The sequence below is a fragment of the Glossina fuscipes genome, unplaced genomic scaffold, assembly GCF_014805625.2.
Source record: "Glossina fuscipes isolate IAEA_lab_2018 unplaced genomic scaffold, Yale_Gfus_2 128, whole genome shotgun sequence".
Classification (NCBI taxonomy): Eukaryota; Metazoa; Arthropoda; class Insecta; order Diptera; family Glossinidae; genus Glossina; species Glossina fuscipes.
Window position 1 is genome coordinate 1,608,109 of NW_023998471.1, and position 20,465 is coordinate 1,628,573.

Sequence of the window (20,465 nt, forward strand, 5' to 3'; positions counted from 1 at the left end):
CGACCATCTTTTGTCCGCATATACCTGATCGGACCGGGAATATGTATGGTAAATTTCATCTGTCTTCATGCTGGTGATTGCAATAGTAAAGTGGATGAGCCCCAGAAAAAAAAGAGTAGACATATGTATTGGCTGCATTAAATCATTAAAAGTCAATACATAACACGCAGCATTTTTCGGGCTTATCGCGCGAAACCCGTGCAGTAGATTTAGTGCTACAATGAATATATCATTCCTAATACGAGTCCTGCGTAATAAAAAGAATTAAGGAAACATAAATCCATTTATTGGGAAATAATATTTAATATGAGAAATGTTATCGAAAGTATATAGTGTCACTATTTCTTATTAACAGTTTGTATGAAACATGTTAAAAAGTACTTTTATACCACTTTTATCATTGCTGCGATATGTTGCGAACAACATTATTATTATGAAAAACTATGTAGCAGTATCTGCATTAAGAGTATGAAATGTAAAGTATACATACATTTCAGTTGTTGTTCGTTGCTGGTCTAGATGACAAATATGAACAATATTCGGGTTTTAATAAGGGTAAATATGATGTTATCTAAATATATTTATTCTCGAATAATTGTGTTGTGTGAGTAATTAAATGTTTTAGTTGGATTTGATATTTCCGTTAGTATATGAATTTTTAACTTTGCCATCAAATTGAAAATTCGAAAAATTTTGCGAGACTATTGCGAGTAAATGACGAGTAACGATGAAAAGTAATCAAAAATTTAGTTGAATTTGCGTCGGTCGTTTCGTAAAGAAGCATAAGTGTGTACATTAATAATTGCTTTGTCGGTCGTTTGCGAGCATGTCATAAGGTCAAAACGTTGTGTACATATGTGCGTGATGTATTAAGAGACTATGCGTTAATGTGTACATACATAAGTGTGTATTCGTTTTACCGAATGAGTGTAAAAATAAATATATATTCGCGGAAAAAATCTCAAAATGTTTGAAGTATCTTTTGCTATATATATATTTAGGGCAAAAATACAAGAAATGAAGAAATCAAATAACAAAGAAAAAACTCAAGAACTTTAAGGATATAAGATTTTTTATAGTACCGTTTAAACGATGAATATATATGTCTGCCTATGCGTATGAAAAGTACAAGTTTTGAAAAAGAAAAAAAACAACGAAAAAAAGCTAAAAATATTGTTGTAAATTTTTGCGAATGAAATTAATCCTTAAAGGAGATAGATGAAAAATTCAAACCTGAGCTAAAATACTCTTATAGCAAAGATGTAATTAAAATTTTTAGTACTGCGAAATTGGTTGAATACGTCTTTTATTAGAGAGATACGGATAATATGTATATACGTATATAATCGTGTTAGAATATATTACACATACGCGCAAACGTTTAAATGAATGTGTAAGTACAACTCCTGTACACAACTACACACATATATATATAAAAGAATGTGTTGTTGTTAAAGTTTTCATATTTTAAAAAAATGCCAAGAATCCTTGTTCATTTTAGTTTTCCTAATAACATACCCTAATAAGCTGCACTTGTTTAACAGATGAGTTTTTAATCTCAAAGACAGGGGACACACCCCGTTCTGACGCCTTTTCAATCTTTGCAATTGTAATAATTTATTCTACTCAACTTTACGTTTACCGTTTATTAGCGTTAAGTCTTAGGGTTGTCATTCATTATACGAACGTATATGCAACTTTGTAGAGAAGTGAATTTTAAATAAACTATAAATGTAAAAGAATTTTGAATAATAGCTTAAAGTTTCCCCTTTCGTTATTCATAAAATTACCTAGAATTATACTAACGGTTCTAAGACATACGTTTATACGTTTATACATATACGTATTGAATGGTTGTTGATGGTCGTTCGAAACTTCGCACCGGTTTCTTCTTATTCGATATTTTCATTATTGTGAAATTATATGATATTTTGGAAAGGTTTTAAAAATTTCACATATTTCGAGTCATTGAACTTAAACATATATTTCTCCTCTCGGAGAATCCTGTCCCCTTAAGTCAAAAAAAACCAGAAAAATTTGGAGGGTGGTAATTGAATAATTTCTGCTTACATTCTTTGGCAGTTACTTTCACACATCTGCCAGACGATGTATATGCAAAGTCCTTGGTGTAGAAAACAACTGTTTCTTCGCCATATGCGAATTTACTCTTAAATTCCTTGTAAAAAAAAAGCCTATAATGACTGCATTCCTCGATCGTTTCATCTTTCATCTCGCCACATAGACGTTGAGTAATGTGTCAAGTGTGTCTCAAGAGGTCCTGGTCAAGACTTTTTCAAATGACTTTATCATCTTTGACTGCTTCAAGCGATTTTCATTCAGTGTTTTGCAAAGCACTTACGGAGTATGGAACAATATATCATCCATTTAACCAGCGCATAAATTCTTTCGATTTACGCTGAAATAACTTCAAAGCGCAATTTGAATTATCGATGGGTTGTTGTTTTACTCGTATGTTTGCAAACGCGGCACTCGTATATCGCACTTTTATATTGCCTATCCAAAAACATTGGTATACTATTGCAGTCACTGCTTTTGTAACACTCGGATGTCGAAATAAGAAACATGATGAAGTAACAAAAATGATCGATCAAAGCTGGATATTAGCTGGATTAGTAGTCATGTCTGTTCATGGAATTGTTATAATTTTACATTGTCCGTCTATCCATCTGCAGCTGTTTTATCATGAAAGCTAAAATAGAAAGTTGAAAATTGGCTCACGCTGGTAGAAGAAACTTGCTTCGTGCATCAACCTACAACTATGCCTATAATAATAGGTAAAGATCTGTAAAAATTTTCAAAAGTTGATTTTCAATGTTTTCAAATGCACATAAAATGCAGTTATGAAATTTCGTATTCCGATTTTAATCGTTTAACTGGAACGTCCATAAGTAATAATTAATTAATTAATGTTATCTATTAAGTTTTTAGTGTTATCTATTAAGTTTTCACGAAATAAAAATTTTTATATATACATCATTCATCCTTATAGAGACAGACTCATATATGCGGCTTACCATCCATATTTTTTATGCAACCTAATATTTGCTAAAAATGATGGGTATAGAAAATGCGGCCTAAAACTCATATAAGACCCTCTGGTTTTGTTCCTTTTTCTTGCTTTGTCATATGCAAATGTTCATGTAAAATATTCTTTTTCTGCTGATATCTTTACGATGTCAATTTGACTTTGCAATCATCCAAAACAATATGGTGGATTTTTTCGATTTCTGTTTTTCCTTTTCGTTTTGTTTAAGTTGATGGTTGAATTCAATGCCTAGAATGTGCAGTATCATCAATGCCTGGCATGATCATAATTTAAAAAAAAAAAAGAAAAAAAAAACAAGAAACACTATATGTCTCAACATATGGTTTTTTGTTAAGAAACAGATGCGTCGTGTAATGTTATCCAAGCTTAGATTTACATGGAAATTTTTTCCCTCTTCGTAGAAAGAAAAATAACTTGGACGTTTGTAAAATGGATGAAAGAAGATGGTCCAAATGTCCTGAAAATTCGATACCAAGATAGATAGACAAACGAATGGTCCAAATGTCTGGAAAATTGTTTAGAGATGCTAAGCTTTCAAAAAAACGTATAGGTGCAAAAATGGAAGCATGATCTCTCCCCTACCTTCCAGGAGGTGAAAGCAGTTTTGTTTGCATGATATTATAAAAATTTGATATAAAACTTGAAAAATTCCAAGTTTTCTAGGAATCTGACCAGGCACTAGATTCATAGCGACCATTTTTACGAAGCGCAGCGACCCTTATAAACGGACAGACAAACTTTGTAAGGGTTTATTAACATTTCCGAAGATTCAAATTCAAAGCGATTAATTTCTATCACTTAATTCGACTGTGGTTTATTTAATTTCACTTCTATGTCTAACCTGACCACAAACACATTAAAGTTGCATAAAAAGTAACAAAAAACACATCGCTAAACTTTTAAGTACAGCCGTTTGTGTGATGTGCAGATTCTGCAAGTTAACGACTATATAACCAAATGCTCACTTTAAAATGTGTAGCATTTTTGAAATAACTTTGAAGCAAACTGAAGTTTTCAAACCAAAAACCAGAGTGTATTAACGCTTATCTTAATTGACAGTTTTCAAAAGTCGCTTTACAATGTTATTCATTAGTGACTAGCATCTTCTTGATTTATGATTTGTATACTTATGGCTGAGGGCTTAAGTTGACGTTTTAGTTTTCTTATGACTTGAGTCGGTTTGCGGTTTTCGAACATCATTTTCAGTTTCGGATTTATAGTTCTGGTCATCGAGCAGCTTTTAACGAGTAATGCGTTAATGGTAAAAACGAAAACGTATGAATTTTGCTTGGTAACGAATACCACACTTGTATCATCCTATCCAAAAAAACAAACGTAACGTCTTTGTGTTCCCTAGTCACGTAAGTTAGCTAGCGAACGAAAACCATAAACCGACCGGTATTAAAGATTTGCAGAAACAACTTAACATAAGTTCAAAATTCTTTATGTGAATTTATGGAGCATACCTTTCATAATGCGCAAAAGACTACTCTTATCTCCCGGCTAATTGTCGTCTTTAACTATCTTAAACCAACCTTATTCTCAAACACATTCCGCAGACACCTTTTTGGGTAGCCAAACAAAACCATCCCGTTTGTATGTATTATTATTACGAGAGAAAAAGGAAAATTTCTATGGTTGTGATGTTTCTTTATAGAACGCACATATAATAACACATTTGAGAGAAAAAATTTTTTTTTATTAAGATACTTTGCTTTAGTTCAATCTCATGCAAAGTGAGTCACTGCGTTAAAGGCAAACATTGCCGAAGCCGTTTAGAAATGAATTAATTGCTTCAATCTTTATATAGGACTTTATGCAGTTCAGAGATTTGCTTTCTTTTTGCGAAAATTCCGTATCAAATCAGCAAATGGTTATATAAAACTATTCGATTTTCAAATACTTCACTCTTTAAAATACCTTTACTTTATCTTTCGCTTTACTTTGCAAATTTTGTTTACTAAAAAGTTTATTCTGTTTCCCAAACGTCTTCCTTAACAGATGTGCTCACTAACAGGCGGAGGAATCGGCAGAATTATTATCACGAAATCATTCCCTACGAAATCGTTAGACGGCGGTATCTTTTTCTTTCATGTTTGTTGTAAAACGTCGTTTTGATTTTACGCATTTATCCGATTGCTTTTTGAGGTCGTAGTGTCGTTGATTTGTGTTTTTAGGTTTTACTTGCACTTCTTAGAAAATCGATCTATTCTTATTATCATCATTATGATTATTATTAACTAATTTAGCTAGAGAAATAAATTTGAAGACGAAAATCTTAAAGCACTAGCATCTAAGACGGCCATTGGCTTTTGCGGCTTCACCGCAGTTGACTTTCGAACCCACGACCATTGAGTTGTTAGTAGAGATGCTTTGCCCCCTCAGACGGATAAGAAATCTATTTACAGGAACTTATGTTTACAATGACTCTTCTGGTCTTTTCCATTTGAATATTTCGATACAATTCTCCTAACTCGAGTGACTGTTCCTGGCGCAAATGCTCTGCTTTAAAAGCATATTGCTTTTTATCTGTGAAATATTCTATAAATTTTTGTGAACCTTTCCGCGATTCGCTAACTGCATCGGCAGATGAACTATGCTTTTGGGGAAGCGTAGATATACCGAAAGTCTTACCTCCTCGTGGTGATCCCTGAAAACGATCGCGACCGGCGAAGAAGAGTTTAAGGCTTGGACTATCTACAACTTGGCGGCAAGTTTTCTGAAAAGATAACTTAGAGTTTCGCTGGAAGAAACACTCTTTTCTCATAAGCGATGACTATGAAGGAAATTCTATCCAAAACCAGCTGGTAACTGGTTACGTAAAAATACGTTGATATAGTAATAGTTGAGAGCGTGGCAGTCCGGTTCTGGCTAGCCAAGATTGTATCCGAAGGCAAGAGTGACTACGTCCCTTAAAGTAAGGCTAAAGGCTTTAGAGTCTAACTTTAAACTCCACGGGGATCAGGATCCACTCACCACTCACGGGTACCTACACGGAAGGGGCGAGAGCATTGATTTACTGCAGATTGGTGCTTTCCAAGATCTTACGGGGATATCTTGCATGCTTACATACATTTGGAAACCGTGGTGGAAGCATGTACGTCCACTCCCCTATTCGAACGCAGCAGTTCGGGAGATATCGTGGTGGTTGTCCTTTCTATCATTCCAAAGCGAATAATTAGAGGTGATGATAGGCCTCAACATTTATTAGAGCGGGTTTATTGAGCCATACACAATAAACATATCTGGATTGTCCCGTGCAGTTTAGGTTCCTAGATTTTAGGGATTGTCTAACTCTCTGGAGGGCCCCGGTAATGCTAAATTAACTCGTGTGCTATCGGGCACCGTGAGGTTAGACCAACATGGTAGTATACCCACGTAAAACCTCTTAGGCAACTGCATCGGCAGGTAACGCTTCATCGAGCTCTATTTAGTTTCTCTGAAAATTTGTTAGTTTCTATTCACTCTTTTTATCGTGTGTAGGATTTTCGTAACAAGCTACTCAACGGTTGGAAGCTGTTTTGTAATTACTTCGAAAAGAAATCAGTTTAGGTTCGACTCGTGAATTTTCTTCTACCTTAAACAAATGTTTCATTTGAGCCGAATCCTTACAAAGGCAACAAAAGTTCGAATGTGATTATCTAACTTATACAACTTCGACCTTTTCGCGCTTTCTGCTGGTATGTGATATTAACCTTTCTTTGGAAACTTAATAGCTATTCAGTCTTGTTAGAGAAGGCGAAAGGTTTTGAAGAATGAAAATTATTGAACTTGCGCAACTCTGAGCCGTTTTGTACAGTCGTGGTACGCGTTAAAAATTTCAAGTAGCATTACACTGCTGTATAATTATTAGGTGCTTACTTACATGCATTTTGATCATTTTTCAATCGAGAAAACGTGGTGCAATATGTATGGTTGAATGTATTTTCTACCATTTTATACAACCTCTTCCCGTTTTTCTGGTAAAGACAATACCGTGTCGAAAGACCGACATTAGTTTGACAACGATCCAATCATCGATCCATTTTCGCACTTTTGCAACTTCGATCTGAACAAGTGATGAACAAGTGGTTGTCAGAAGGCGACATGCCTGGACATGCCCATTCGAACTGCAACAGCGTATCCTTGTCAACCCTTGTAACGTGGGGCCGGACGCCATCATGCAAAAGGATGACTTTGCGTCTGTTAACCGCTGCTGTTGGTCTTTTTTGGGACAATACATAGTTCAATTCATTCATTTAACGTCGGTAGGCATCTGCAGTAACAGTTTCATTCGTTTTTAGCAGTGCGTAATACACGACACTTTGTTGACCCTTCACCATGTACACAGCAAAACTTTGTGGCCATGAATTTTCCGCTTTGGTGTCAATGTGATTGGCTTTCCTGGACTAATTCATGACTTTTTGCGCTTAGGATTGTCGCAGTAGACCAACTATTCGTTGTCCACCGCAATACGCTACTTTTCTCCTTGCTTGGTAAGCAATGAAACCGCCATGTTGAAACAGGTGGGAGTGGCATTTTCAGTCAATTCATATGATGGCCATTTTCCCTCCTTTTACATCTTTCCCATCGTATGTAAGCGTCTAGAAGCAGCCAACTGTGAAGCTGTTCTTTTTTGGCCGTGTTTTCATTTAAGAAGTCTTGCAGTTTACACTCTTCGAATCGAAGCGATATGACGAAGCTGCATCGCCATAAGTTTCTAAAAGTGTTTGACGGGCTTCGGCAACAGATTTCTTCAAGTCAAACGTGAAAGGTAATGAATGACGAGAATACAATTTTGAGCCTTACATGCTTAGTGTCTATATACGCGGACTAAATAATACTAACCGGAAACCTGTTATTTTATATCGTCATAGTCGAAATCAGCAAATATGACCGTTCTGTACATTAATACTTTGCATTACTTTATCATTTTCAACAGTGGATGTCGCTGATTAAAGTATATGCAAGCGTCTGTTACGTATGAAAAATTACATTTTTTGATTAGTAAAAATTTTCGTACACCCATAAATATCTTTTCATAACATTTATGGCTAGTTAAGGCATTGTTTGCGCCAATGAAAGAAAAATTAGTTTTCTGACAATTTTACAGTGCTTTTCCCCGCTCAAGTAGTCTAAATAAGCAAACACTTTTGGTACAATCGATAGCGTATCCACAATATCGAGCTGCCTAGGTAATTTTAAAGAGCCATTTAGCCCATACCTACCGCAGTTTTTAATATATCCTTGTCGGAATAATTGACTATGTTCGCTCCAAATACCTAAAAAAAAAAAAAAAAAAAAATTCAATAATAAAAAACTAACACACTTAAGTTTTATCTCTAAAACATTGCTTTAAGTTGTGTTGTTTATGACTCAGTGAAAACAAAAGTCATCCATTTTTTTATAAAAAATTTTTTTTTTTTTTTAAATTCAATTTGGTGATAGATTGCGTTTACATTAAAAATCAAAGGTTGTAACAACATGAACAACATGAACATGAAGAAGTTCAATAGGATTTTGTGTAAAGAGTTTTTAAAGGATAAACTTGGTTTTGCAATAACCAAAAATTTTCTAAAGTGGTTTTTAATAATTTCTCAATTCTCTTAAGGGTGTAGAAAACTGTAACAGCGTAAAGCAAAAAAAAAAAACAGTTTTTTCGCAATTTTTTCCTGCTGGAAAGAAAAGTTAGAGAATATTTAATATCTGAGGAGATTACTAAGCACACCTTAAAGTATTAGACACAGCTATTTATTTTTGAAAAACATTGGAAAATGGCAACAGCAAGGTCGTTCCCTTTTTTGTACCCATCACTGTAAGATGAGGGTATACTCATTTTGTTTTTTTTCCATACTATATGAAACCCAATAGGAATTATTCTCTACAGCGGCACAATACATGTAAAGGAATTTATTCAAACATTCTCAATTGTATGGAATTTGTATTTTCTCAGATGGTTGGAATTTGTATACTTGCTATGGCAAAAAACAAAACGAGTATTCCTTAATTTTCCAGTGATTGGTATAAAAATATTGAAGAAGGCTGTGGTCCCCTTTATTTGAAAATGAAAGAGAACGGTAAATAGTAAATTTCGATAATCTATAATGTTAGGTGAACGTGGCCGATTTTTTCTGATTCCGTACAAGAACACTTTATCGTTGCTTCTGTTGTAATTCACAAGTAATGAGCAAAAAACTCAACTTTACTACTTTTGATAAAAGAGGGTGTCCTAGTTTCCATTGTAGCGATTTCGCCCATAGAGTTCCTACTCGAGATTATTGCCTACTTGGTCACTCAGGCGGATGTGTTTTAATGAAAATAGCCAATATCCTAGAAAACTAAATTCTGAAAAAGGGGAACATCAAATACATATTCCTGTCGCGTTACTTGGGTCATACAACTGCGAACTGGCGAAAGGGTTGACAACAATTGGCAGAAATGTAGCGGAAAACAAATTAATCAATAATATTGCGATGAATTTAGGTAATGATAACTTGCTTGTAAAAGGGTATATAAGCAGAATATTTGTGGAAGGCAAGAGGGCCGTAAGCCAGTCGTAGAAGGGTCGAGTCAATCGTAAATGTGTCGAAAAGTTAATCGAACATGGCTCGTGGAAGCTTCAGAGGTGCTATAAAGTATTTTTTTTTTTTTTTTTTTTTTTGTTTGTTTAGAGATGGATTGGACCAGTTAAGTTAATGTTAGATCCATAATCCAGAAACGAAGTTGAGAGCGATTGATGAAAAAATTTAAGCATAGGTAGACTGATGTGGCAGAGTGTTCGCAATGAGAGGCTCTGTTCCGCTGGCAATCCATAAATCACCGTACTTGGTACTGTACTGTCAAGATCCGGCTAATAATGCCGATAAAAGAAAAAGTGTAGGCGATTCGTGATTGTAATAGAAATACTAAATGTAAAATTAAAAAGCAAACTCAGCTGATTTGATAAAGGCAGTCAGTTGCTTCAAATGCCTAAAGTTACCAGCACGAAAAATTTCATATACATTGTTATACAAATTAAATATACTGAAAGATTGTCTAAGGATGTCAAACCTCCTGCACTCAAAAATAAGGTGCTCGGCAGACTCAGTAATATTGCAATCCTCACAGATGTCAGAGGAGGAGACTTTGATCATTTTAAAATAGACCTTGTCGCAGGTGTGATTACTCATAAGACGGTGAAGAACTTTAAATTCCCATGTTGTGAATTTTCCTTTAGGTAGAAGCGTGGGTGTCAAAAAAGGGTAAATTTTGTAGAACAGCCGGTCACTTTTTTCTCTAGCTAAAACATGGTACTCATCTTTCCATTCTTTTATGATGAGTTTTTTGACTAGCAGAAAAGCTTCGCTGGGGGGGTAGTTTATGGACAAAACTGTACCATCGAACCTAGCTTGACGAGCATGGAAGTCAGCTTTTTCATTGATACTAAAACCGCAGTGACCTGGGATCCAGATGATGTGGCATTTTTCAATACTTGGGTCTTTTAAAAGGTTGTAGATATCGAAGACATACTTATTGAATGGGTCTTTGTTCTTGATTAAAATTAGAGCAGATTTGCTGTCAGAGAAAACTACAAATTTTTTCAGCTTAATTTCAGATGCGTGGATGATTGCTTGTCTGATGGCCAGAAGTTCAATGAAAGTGGATGATAGTTCTCGTAGAACTTTGAATTTTCCTATAAGTAAGTTTGGGTATTCAATAATTGAAAAACTAGAGATGTCCGAATTGATAGATCCATCCGTTGCGTATATTTTGAAGTTATTTTCGACGAAGTGATTAAGTTTTCGCAGACAAGCGATTCGAAGACAAGACCCTGATCGATTTTTTTTTGAGTTGGTGATTGAATTAAGTAAGTTTAATTCAACTACGCATTTATCATGAATAATAATATTCCAGGAGGGTATTGAGTTAACTTTATTGAAGATGTTACTGAATTTTTTGAAGCAGTTAGAGTAACTACTGATGACATGATTGTGTCTGGAAGCGACCTCGTCAAAGAAGGCAGGTTTGAAGATTTTTACCTTGAGAAGTTCTTTTGCAGTTACAAGATAAATTCTCTTAGCAACGAGGAGTTCATAAGAGATGGAACGTAAAATTGATGTTGGTGTTGAGGGGGACAAACCGGTACAACGTCTTAGGATTGAGTGTTGAAAGGTTTGTATTTTTTTTAATATATACGCAGGAGCGTTACACGATGTAGAGTAGGATATTCAATTTTGGATCTAACAATAGATTTGTAAACGTTTAATGCTTTCCTAGGTAGGAGTCCGATGTGAATGTTGGTCAGAAGTTTGATGACATTTGAGCCTGTGTTGCAATTTTCGAGGCTTTTCTTGTAATGCTCACGCGTGGTTAGACTTGAGTTGATTATTCTGCCCAAAAATTTAAAAGAGGAAGACGGACTGATTTTTATACCATTGATTGTAATGTAAAAAAATTTTTTGGGACCCTTAGCAAAGCGAATGACTTTTGATTTTTCCGGGTTGAAAGTTAGATTTAAGTCTGCACAAAGTTTGTGAAAAAGATTGGCTTTAGTGTCGAGGTTACGGACTGCTTCCATTAATGATTTTCCAACAGAGATGATGAGGAAATCGTCAGCATATTGAAATAAATGGGTAGAATTGTCCTGTAATTGATGTAAACAGGCTGTGTATAAATTGAAGAGAACTGGGCTGAGACAGCTACCTTGAGGTAAGCCTCCACAAACTTCGACTGTATGTGAATCTAATACGAGAGTTCTCGAGGAAAGAAAGTTGAGAACCCAATGTCTATTTTGTGTCGGGATTTTAAAATCAGATAGAATTTGGTCCAGTTTCGCTAAGTTTACACAGTCGTAAGCTTTATTAATGTCTAAGCAAAGCATGACTACCTGGTTTCCATTTGCTTTTTCATTTGCAATTGTGAAAAGGACTTCATTAAGGCACATACCGGTGGAGATATTTTTTTGGTAAGCAAAGGACCTTGACGGGAGAAGGTGTGAGTGATTCAGGAATTTTGTTAGTCTTTCTTTAATCATTTGGTTGGTAATTTTTAGAAGAACAGGCAAGAGGGATATGGGTCTGAAGTTAGTGAATATTTCAAGATCTTTTCCGGGTTTAGGAATGGGCACTATTTTAATTGTACGCCAAACGGTGGGAAACGAGTTGGTCATCCAGCGCTCATTTATAGCAGATAGCAGGGTTAGAAGGCTTGGCATGGGAAGGACCTTTATCATTTCATATTTGATTCCGTCATGGCCTGCTGCTGTGGACTTCTTTTCCGACTTAAGGACGTGCATGAGTTCATCAAGGGAGAATGGAGAGATGTTTTCCATCCGAGAGTTAAGTAAGGAGGTTTGGAGACCACATGTCGAGGGAACTTGAGCTTTCAGCCATTCAAGGTAGGCTTTGTTGTTGAGATCATCCCAAATGGGGTGCTTGTATTTCTTTTTTGTGGTGCGATGACCATTTAAAAATTTCCAGAATGGCTTTGTATTGCTATTTGAGCATAGTTCTTCGATAACGAGGGCTCGATGGCATCTTTTGGCTTTTCTAATCGATTTCTTCCATTCTTTTTGTGATAACTTGAAATCTTCAAAATTAGAAATATTGGGGTATTTGGAAAATTTTTGTTTAGCAGCCTGTAATCTACGGAATTGTGAAGTGAGCAGCTCGTTCCACCAAGGTTTTGGTGAGTAGGAATTCGAGATTTGGATGTCGGATTTGGCGTTAATTATTTCTTGTTGAAATGAGCACTGGATAGATTCGACCTGTGGCTCAAGACATACGTGAATAAGATTATTTAGGAGTTTTTTCCTCGAGATAAAGTCATTTATCTTGTACGAGATAATAGAGGTGGCATTAAAGAGAATAGGAAGGTGGTGGCTGTTTCCCAGGAAAATTTCTTTTTTAACCTCCCGTTTGAATGTGAGATGGGTTGCGTTAGTGAAAGTAAGATCCAACACGCTACCACAATTGTTGGTCGTAGAGTGAAAATAGGTTGGTGAATTATCATTCAGACAATAGAAGTTACTAGCTTTAATGATTTCTTGCAAGGCTTTGCCTTTATTGTTTGCAATTATGACATTGTGGAAACTATTGAGCATATCACAGAGACGATTAAAGTCATCCCGGAAAGATTGAGTGGGGATGTTGGGCTTGAAATAGCAAGCAGCAATGACGATATTAGGTTTTAGACAAGAGGTTTTGATAATGACAATGTCAGCAGTCGATTTAAATTGGATTTGTTTGAAGGATATGCCTTTTCTGGCAAGGATGGCAACACCTCCATAGCCGTCACTTCTACATTTATAAGCGGAGTTGTAATTTGAGATTTTGAGATCGGAAATTTTTTCATCGGACAGAAAGATTTCACTCAAGATGGCGAAATCAGTTCGGTTGGAATTTATGAAAAAATCAAGAGAATGGGCATTACGCCTGAAGCTTTGTATGTTATACTGTAGGAAGGACGTCATGAGAAATGTTAGAACATGATAGGGCCGACCCAGATGTGCCTTGTTTTAAAAGATCAAATTTTGATTTAAGGGAACTTATTTCTGTTTGGATGGTTTTAAGCATGTCTTCTTGAGAAGAGATGGAGAGAATCCTGAACATCTTTTCCAGAATTATCTCCATTTCAGTGGATTTATCGTAATTGATGAAAGAATGCTTTTCAGGGGTGGGGTAGGTTTTTTTGGCTCCTGCGACTTGTTACTGTAAGTCGAGGGCGTCTTGAGAGACATTCTATGCAAGGACTTGGGAATACTTGTTTTATTTTTTAAAACTGCATTGAAGTTTTTGTTAATTAAAATATTATTTGTATCAATAGTAGGGTCTCTGATATTGTTAGGAGCATTGCTGTCCTTCATTGCTGGGAAGTTTACGTCATAGTTTTCAAGTAAATTGTATGGGTTGTTAGAGAATTACTCTTTGTATTCTCTAAAAGATAAGTTCTGGATGGTTAAAATTTTTTTTAAATTTTCCTCTTTCTTTCTTTTTGGACACTCTCGAAATGTTACGTTGTGGTCCAGCGACCCGCAACCTAGACATTTGATTGAGAGGCATGAGTCCGTAGGACAGGCCGGTGACTTGCCACAGTTCAGGCATCTGCTTTCCTTACTTTTGCAGAATTTGGCGATGTGACCAAATCGGCCGCAATTATAGCAGAGCCTGACGGAAGGAATGAAGTAGTCAACTGGAATATTGCAATAGTTGAATTTTATACTCTTGGGAATTAGTTTACCCTTGAAACCAATTTTTAGGCTGTTTGTTGGGATGAACATTTCTCTGTCTGCAAGGTCTCTTCGTGCTATAAAGTATATATATTCTTGATCAGCGTGAATTTCTAAGCACATTTAGCCATGTCCGTCCGTCTATATGGTGTGTGCTGTTGGCACTCTTCTGGTCGCGAAAATGAAGATCAAGAAGATGAAGAAGTATATATATATATATATATATATTCTTGATCAGCGTGAAATTCTAAGTTGATTTAGCCATGTCCGTCCGTTTGTGCGGTGTGTGCTGTTGGCACTCTCCTGGTCGCAAAAATGAAGAAATCGACTTCAAGTTTAGTGGAAACATTGGAAGTTTTTGCACGCAGCTTGTTATTGAAAATAGGACAAAGTAGTCAGAGCAAAAGCTCCCATTGGAGCGTAAACTGGACGCAACTCGGATCTTTTTAACAGAAGTTTTTGGATTTTTGCTCGTTGCTCGGAAATTATTATAGTTAGAACCGTGAAATTTTCCATATTTATTTTACGCAATAGTCTACTCTTTATGTTGGAGTATAAAATCAATCGACGATGCCTATACAAAGTTACGAAGTTACGAAAATTTTACTTTTTTCAAGTTCTTTAGGTTTTGTACTTATCTATCACAAGGCGAACAAGACAGAATGCTTAAAACTAGTTTGTACACTCCTTAAATGGAGATGTATTATCTGCCTAAAAATGGGTTCATTTTAAAGCGGTTATAGTTGGCACATTTTAAAACGGTTATGGTGGACAATTTTTTCTTAATAATACAAGCGATATGGGTATCAAATAAAAGAACTTGGAGAGTAGAATGCGCAAACATAGTGGCGGGTAGGCGAGATTCAACCCGCGGAGATTATAACTTTCTTAGTTGCTTTTTTGATATAAATAATCGCTCAGGAGATGTCCTCTATTCATGCAACACGGTGACGATCAGAGTGTAACGAAAGGGAAAGAGATGGGAAGACGACCGCAGTTGCGTGGCTATGCTCCTGGTCCCTGGCGTCATTTTTAACTCAAGTGGCTCTGTGGGTGTCCAAATTTGAATTTAAAAAAAAAAACATTTAGTCTCCCGTTGCTATATCTAACGACGTACGCAGGGGTTTTTGAAAATTGGATCGGCAATTGTTTGAGTGGAAAAGTGCAATTTTCGGGAACAAAAAACTTCACTCTCTATTAATAACATAAATAATATTTAAATTAACCAATTGAAAAAATCCTGCGTGTTTCATTCGAGAATGTTATTTTGAAAATACAATGACAAAATACGAATGAAAGAAATGGCAACTGTTTGAGTTATGTTCCGAGATGGACGCCTTTAAAATTCTAACATATGTTGCACACATGTGTTGCTTTCTTATCACAGTAAATTTGTATACCCTGCAACACTTGTGGTGCACGGTATATTAATTTAATGCGGTCGTATGTAATAGGTAGAAGGGCTTAAGATAGATCCTTTTATATCCTTATATATTTTATCCCTTTATTATACTAATTGATTCAGAATCATAATCTGATTTGACTTAAACCTATCTGTCCGTCTATCTCTCTGATGTCTATTCATGTAATTTTTGAGATATTGCGATGAAATTTAGTACAGCGACGTGATTTTTGACTCAAGGATGAGCACGAAATATAACAATAACTGCAGTTCACACGAAAAAAAGGTGTAATTTTTAATTCTTCATGCAGAAATTATATCATAATAGTAATTTAACATAAAGAAATTAAATGTACCAAATTTGAATCACCTGGGCCTATGTTTTGCACCCTACTCTAATAAGGATTTTCACAAAAATTGATACTTTGTAGAGCAGAAAAGTTTAAATTTTAATATGTGGTTTATGAAATAATAGTAATTTCATACAAAAATGAACTCCAAAAAACTTAGGTCATCTACGCCTACCTATTTTTAGATGCCGCCCTATGTAAGGATTAAACTAAACTTTACTACGTTACATTGCGTTCTGGGCCTGCTTCCTCATAAATGCGCATATGAAAAATATGCCTTTATATAGAAACAAGTTATAATTTTTGTGTTCTGTAATAAAAATAAGGATTGTGTCAGACAGTTTGGTGTAGGGTATTTTATGCTCGGCTTTGTCCGACTTCTTACTTGTTTTAATTATATATTTCTATCCGTCCATAAAACTATCCCTCCAAGTTCAAATATTTCTCCTCTTTCTCTTCTCTCCGAAATTGTTTGCTACAGACTGCCTGTTTTGCGGCACCTGCCAAAGACCGCTCAGCTTTCTTGACCCAATCAGCATTGGCTTCAATACAAAAATTGTTTCGCTGGGTATAAACATCCAGCTTCAAAATTTAAACGATTTTTAGAATACTAGTCATACTGTCAGGTATGTCAGTCGCTGTGTCCAAGACATTTTGCCTACAGAAAATCCCAAAGGTTAAAGAAAGATATTGTTCACGGGTAGTGAAATTTTTTTCATGCATTCTAGAAACAAAAAAAAAAGGAATTTTTTCGAAAATTTAAGATTAAGCTAGAGGCTAAAAGACTATATGTATTCAAAGCGTTTTTAAGCGAATGTTAACCTACTTATTACTTTAATCTCTCCTTCTCGCCCTTTCGCCGGATATGTTGATGACAGTATTTCGATAAATTAACACTTGAACGATATTAAAATTTCTTTATTGCCTTCATTTCACTATGGACTCTTTAGAATTCTAAGGCAAGCGGAAGTGAAGACGAGCAAACGAAATAAAGTATGAAAGGAAAGAAATTAATTAAAGTGCGACCTTGAACGGTTTTTCAGCATCAATCAATAATTGGCAATCTTAAGTTCAATTGCAGGATTTACCTACAAGCTTAATACTACCAAAGCGATTATGCTCGCTCTGTCATCATCATCATCTCATTCTTGACATTTTTACAACAACTGTAAAAATTGTAACAACTGCGTTGTTTTTAGTATTTTATTGATACATTTTCCTCCAAATTTCGAAATGTTTCCTTGCATTTGAGAGAAAAAAAGAAACACTTATTTCATAAATTTTTAAGATGATCAATATATATATAGTATATATATATATATATATATATGTAGTGAAATTTAAATATAAAGCAAAAATATATTTTTCGATTTATTTTTGATTGAATTCAAACGCAGTTTATTATAAATGACGTACGCTAATATAAAAAATGGCAGTGGAAGAGGATTTCAAAACAATAAAACTGAAAACTTCATGTGCAAAATTAAAAATCGATCACAATATCATAAGCAAAAAAAAGGAAATAAACACCGAAGACAATTATTATATGGTGAATATACAAGAAAATGTTGTCGAATTCAAGTGTACATTATGGATGCAAACGCCAACAATCAGTCAGAGCGTAACGAAAAATATTCAATGGAAGGAACAAATTCAAAAATGTATTGGCTGGTCTTTAATGGAACGATTAACATTATTCAGTTTTTTATTGATGTCATTCGGCAATATTGTGATATCTCAAGAACTTCAGGATTTTCAAAAAAACAGTAAGTAAACATTGAGCTGCATAAACTTAAGAATAAATTTCTCTTTTCCTTTGCCGCATCTGTCAGTACAATAATATTTTTATATGCATTTCTTTTATATATGTACGATATTTATAAAAACAAGTTTTTTTTTTTTTATAACCAACACTACGCTACGCACCCTACTGAAGGATGACATTCTATACATTTTGTCATATTGCTTGTCATAAACAACGCCCTACTTATCCGACATTAAGTGCACGAATATTTTTAATTTCTACATGTTGTCGCTGTTGTTGTTGGTGTTCTTGTTCGAAGTCAAAAAGCAGAAAAGAATCACGATATCTGATAAATACGTTGTGAGTTTGGACTTTCGAATCAGTCGAAGAAATGCATCTGCTGAACACAACATATGTTCCGTTTCTAAGTAGGGTTAAGAAAAAAAAATAGTGGACTGAACTTTGAAAATTCCAAAATAAGTTTCTTTCAGTTTTCCCAAAATCAAAAAAAAAAAAAGAAATCCAAATCCATCCTGAATCAGCTTAATATCACACTTCAATTAGTTGAAAGATGTAGATTTCCTTGAAGTTGTGGGAAATCAGTATTCACCGGGTAACAAATACAACTTTATTTTGCTTCTTATACCCGGTTGCGGCTGTTTTCTAAATAGCTTTAAGGTTGTCTGTGTATCTTATATTCGGTATTGTATTTTTCCGCAATATTTTGATGAATTGATGAAACCCTAGAATGAACACTCTTAAATGAGTTTGAACCAGATACCTTTCATGATCACTTTATATGTAAGGCGGAGTTTTCAAAATATCGTTCCAAATTTAATCTTATCCACTTATTTCCATCACACTTCTCATAAAGACATATTACCTTGACACAAATATATGTAACACCCAGATGAACTTCTGAATCGATTTATCTTTACTAAGGCTGGTCGCAAAGGACGCACAGCGCTGCCACACAGACTGGACCGGACCATCTCTAAGGCTCCATTTCGAAAAAATGCTCAGTTATAAGATATATTGGACATTTCTTGACAGCTTTAAAACTTCTTCGCCAAAAATAAGGGGAAATGTGGAACATTTGCATTGAATTGGAACTCTTTCTTCACCGTTTCCCATGCAAACATTCTTACAAGCAGTAAGCCTTTTTTTGGCAATAAAGCCTAATATTTAGTATTTTGTGATGAACAAGACCCAAGATGATGATTTAAACTATAAATTTACTGTAGCATAATTTGAATACTTAGATATATTTTTCGAATACTTCCCCCTATACATGTTCTCATGAAAAGTTAAGGCAAAGCATAATTTTTCTTCACATGTTGCGGCGAAGATAAGTAGATGGGAAGAATTAGTTTAGGTACGCGAAATGCTTAAGGTTGAGGACATTCAATAGTCGGCTATGCCGACTACAAAACTTTCGCTTGTTTTTGAACTATTTTTATATAACATACTTTTTATATATAACATACTCATGCTCCAGACAATACGCTTTATATTTTATTGAAAGACATTTATTAGAAGATCTAATTTATATGACAAGTACTTGATAGTAACGTTTATAAATATCCTATATTCACCTTAAAAGCTAAATATAATTTCTTTTCTCATATTTATATATGTACGCATCTAAGAACAATCAAATTTCAACGAAATGCAAAAATAAAAAAACCAAAACAACAAGAAAATGATTTAAGCATAAATGCAATAACAAGAATAACATTCTATTTGTCTTAGACTGGCGGTCTAGCTACTCATACCTACTAGAGTGGATTTTCAAAATTTATTAAATGGTTCAGAAGGCAAAGAAGTATGCTTCCGAGGCCCGAACAAGTAAAAGAAGAATACGCTTATTCAGCGGAGTTTTGAAAAAAAGCAAATCGTAACCTATTAAAGAAATCTGCGGCAACCGTATATGAGCGTACGATCTTCGATCTTTAGGCAATAATAAAAAATACTCCGTCCGTATTCGTTTCTTGAAGGATATAAAAATAAATTCGAATTTAAGTAGCAAAGACACTTGTCAACTCTGTTAACAGAGCTATGCTAAGTATTTAGGATTCAGATATGGTGGGACTTGGAAGCGCACTCTGTCGAAATTAGGAAAAGTAAAACATTTTTGTGGCCACCTCATGAATATATATGGAAATAACTTTCAAAGAAGTTAAATAAATTCGAAATCCCATCATGTTCGGCATGGGATATCTTCTTAATACCCTCAGAAATTTCGTAAAGTAAAGCTTAACTTTGATCCTTTAGAATACACATTCTCCGCACAGGAGAGAGGTACAGCTTGTCTTCCGAGGCGATCTACCGAAGGGGTCCATATTTGTTTAACATTTAACGTTTAATATAAATGAATTTTCAACTTTATAATTGATGCTAATGATTCGGCTTGATCGCAACATGGCTATTTGATGTTGTGGATATCGTGAGGCATTCAGGGTTCATCGCCCGCAACGTTTGAGGGGATGGCAGTGTAGGACTCCGTCTAAAACGAGAAATGACTTCTTATGCAGTAACTACACCCGTGTGGTACTTGGTACCATCAGAAACGTAAATCAAGGAATTTATGCTGTCAAGTTGACTTTGTCAATTCGTAAGTATTCATGAGGTGGCCAAAGCATTCCCACTTACTATGGCAAAATTAAGCAAATCCAGGGAAAGCAAAGGCTCAACAAATGCCTTATTATTTTTAGACA

At 35.0% G+C, this 20,465-nt stretch overlaps 1 protein-coding gene across 2 annotated transcripts in view; it reads left to right on the plus strand.

Annotated features, from left to right (window-relative positions):
• The first annotated feature begins 495 nt into the window (after window positions 1-495).
• The window catches only part of LOC119640857 (neural cell adhesion molecule 1), a 34,640-nt gene continuing 14,670 nt past the window's right edge, over window positions 496-20,465 (plus strand). The window contains exons 1-2 of one of the 2 annotated variants that reach the window (XM_038039132.1): window positions 496-555; window positions 17,402-17,770. In XM_038039132.1, the coding sequence (XP_037895060.1) occupies window positions 17,434-17,770 (337 nt within the window). In that variant the 5' untranslated portion in view covers window positions 496-555; window positions 17,402-17,433. Of the gene's footprint in view, window positions 556-1,022; window positions 1,394-17,401; window positions 17,771-20,465 lie in introns of those variants that run through there. The other variant, XM_038039131.1, reaches the window with a different exon arrangement.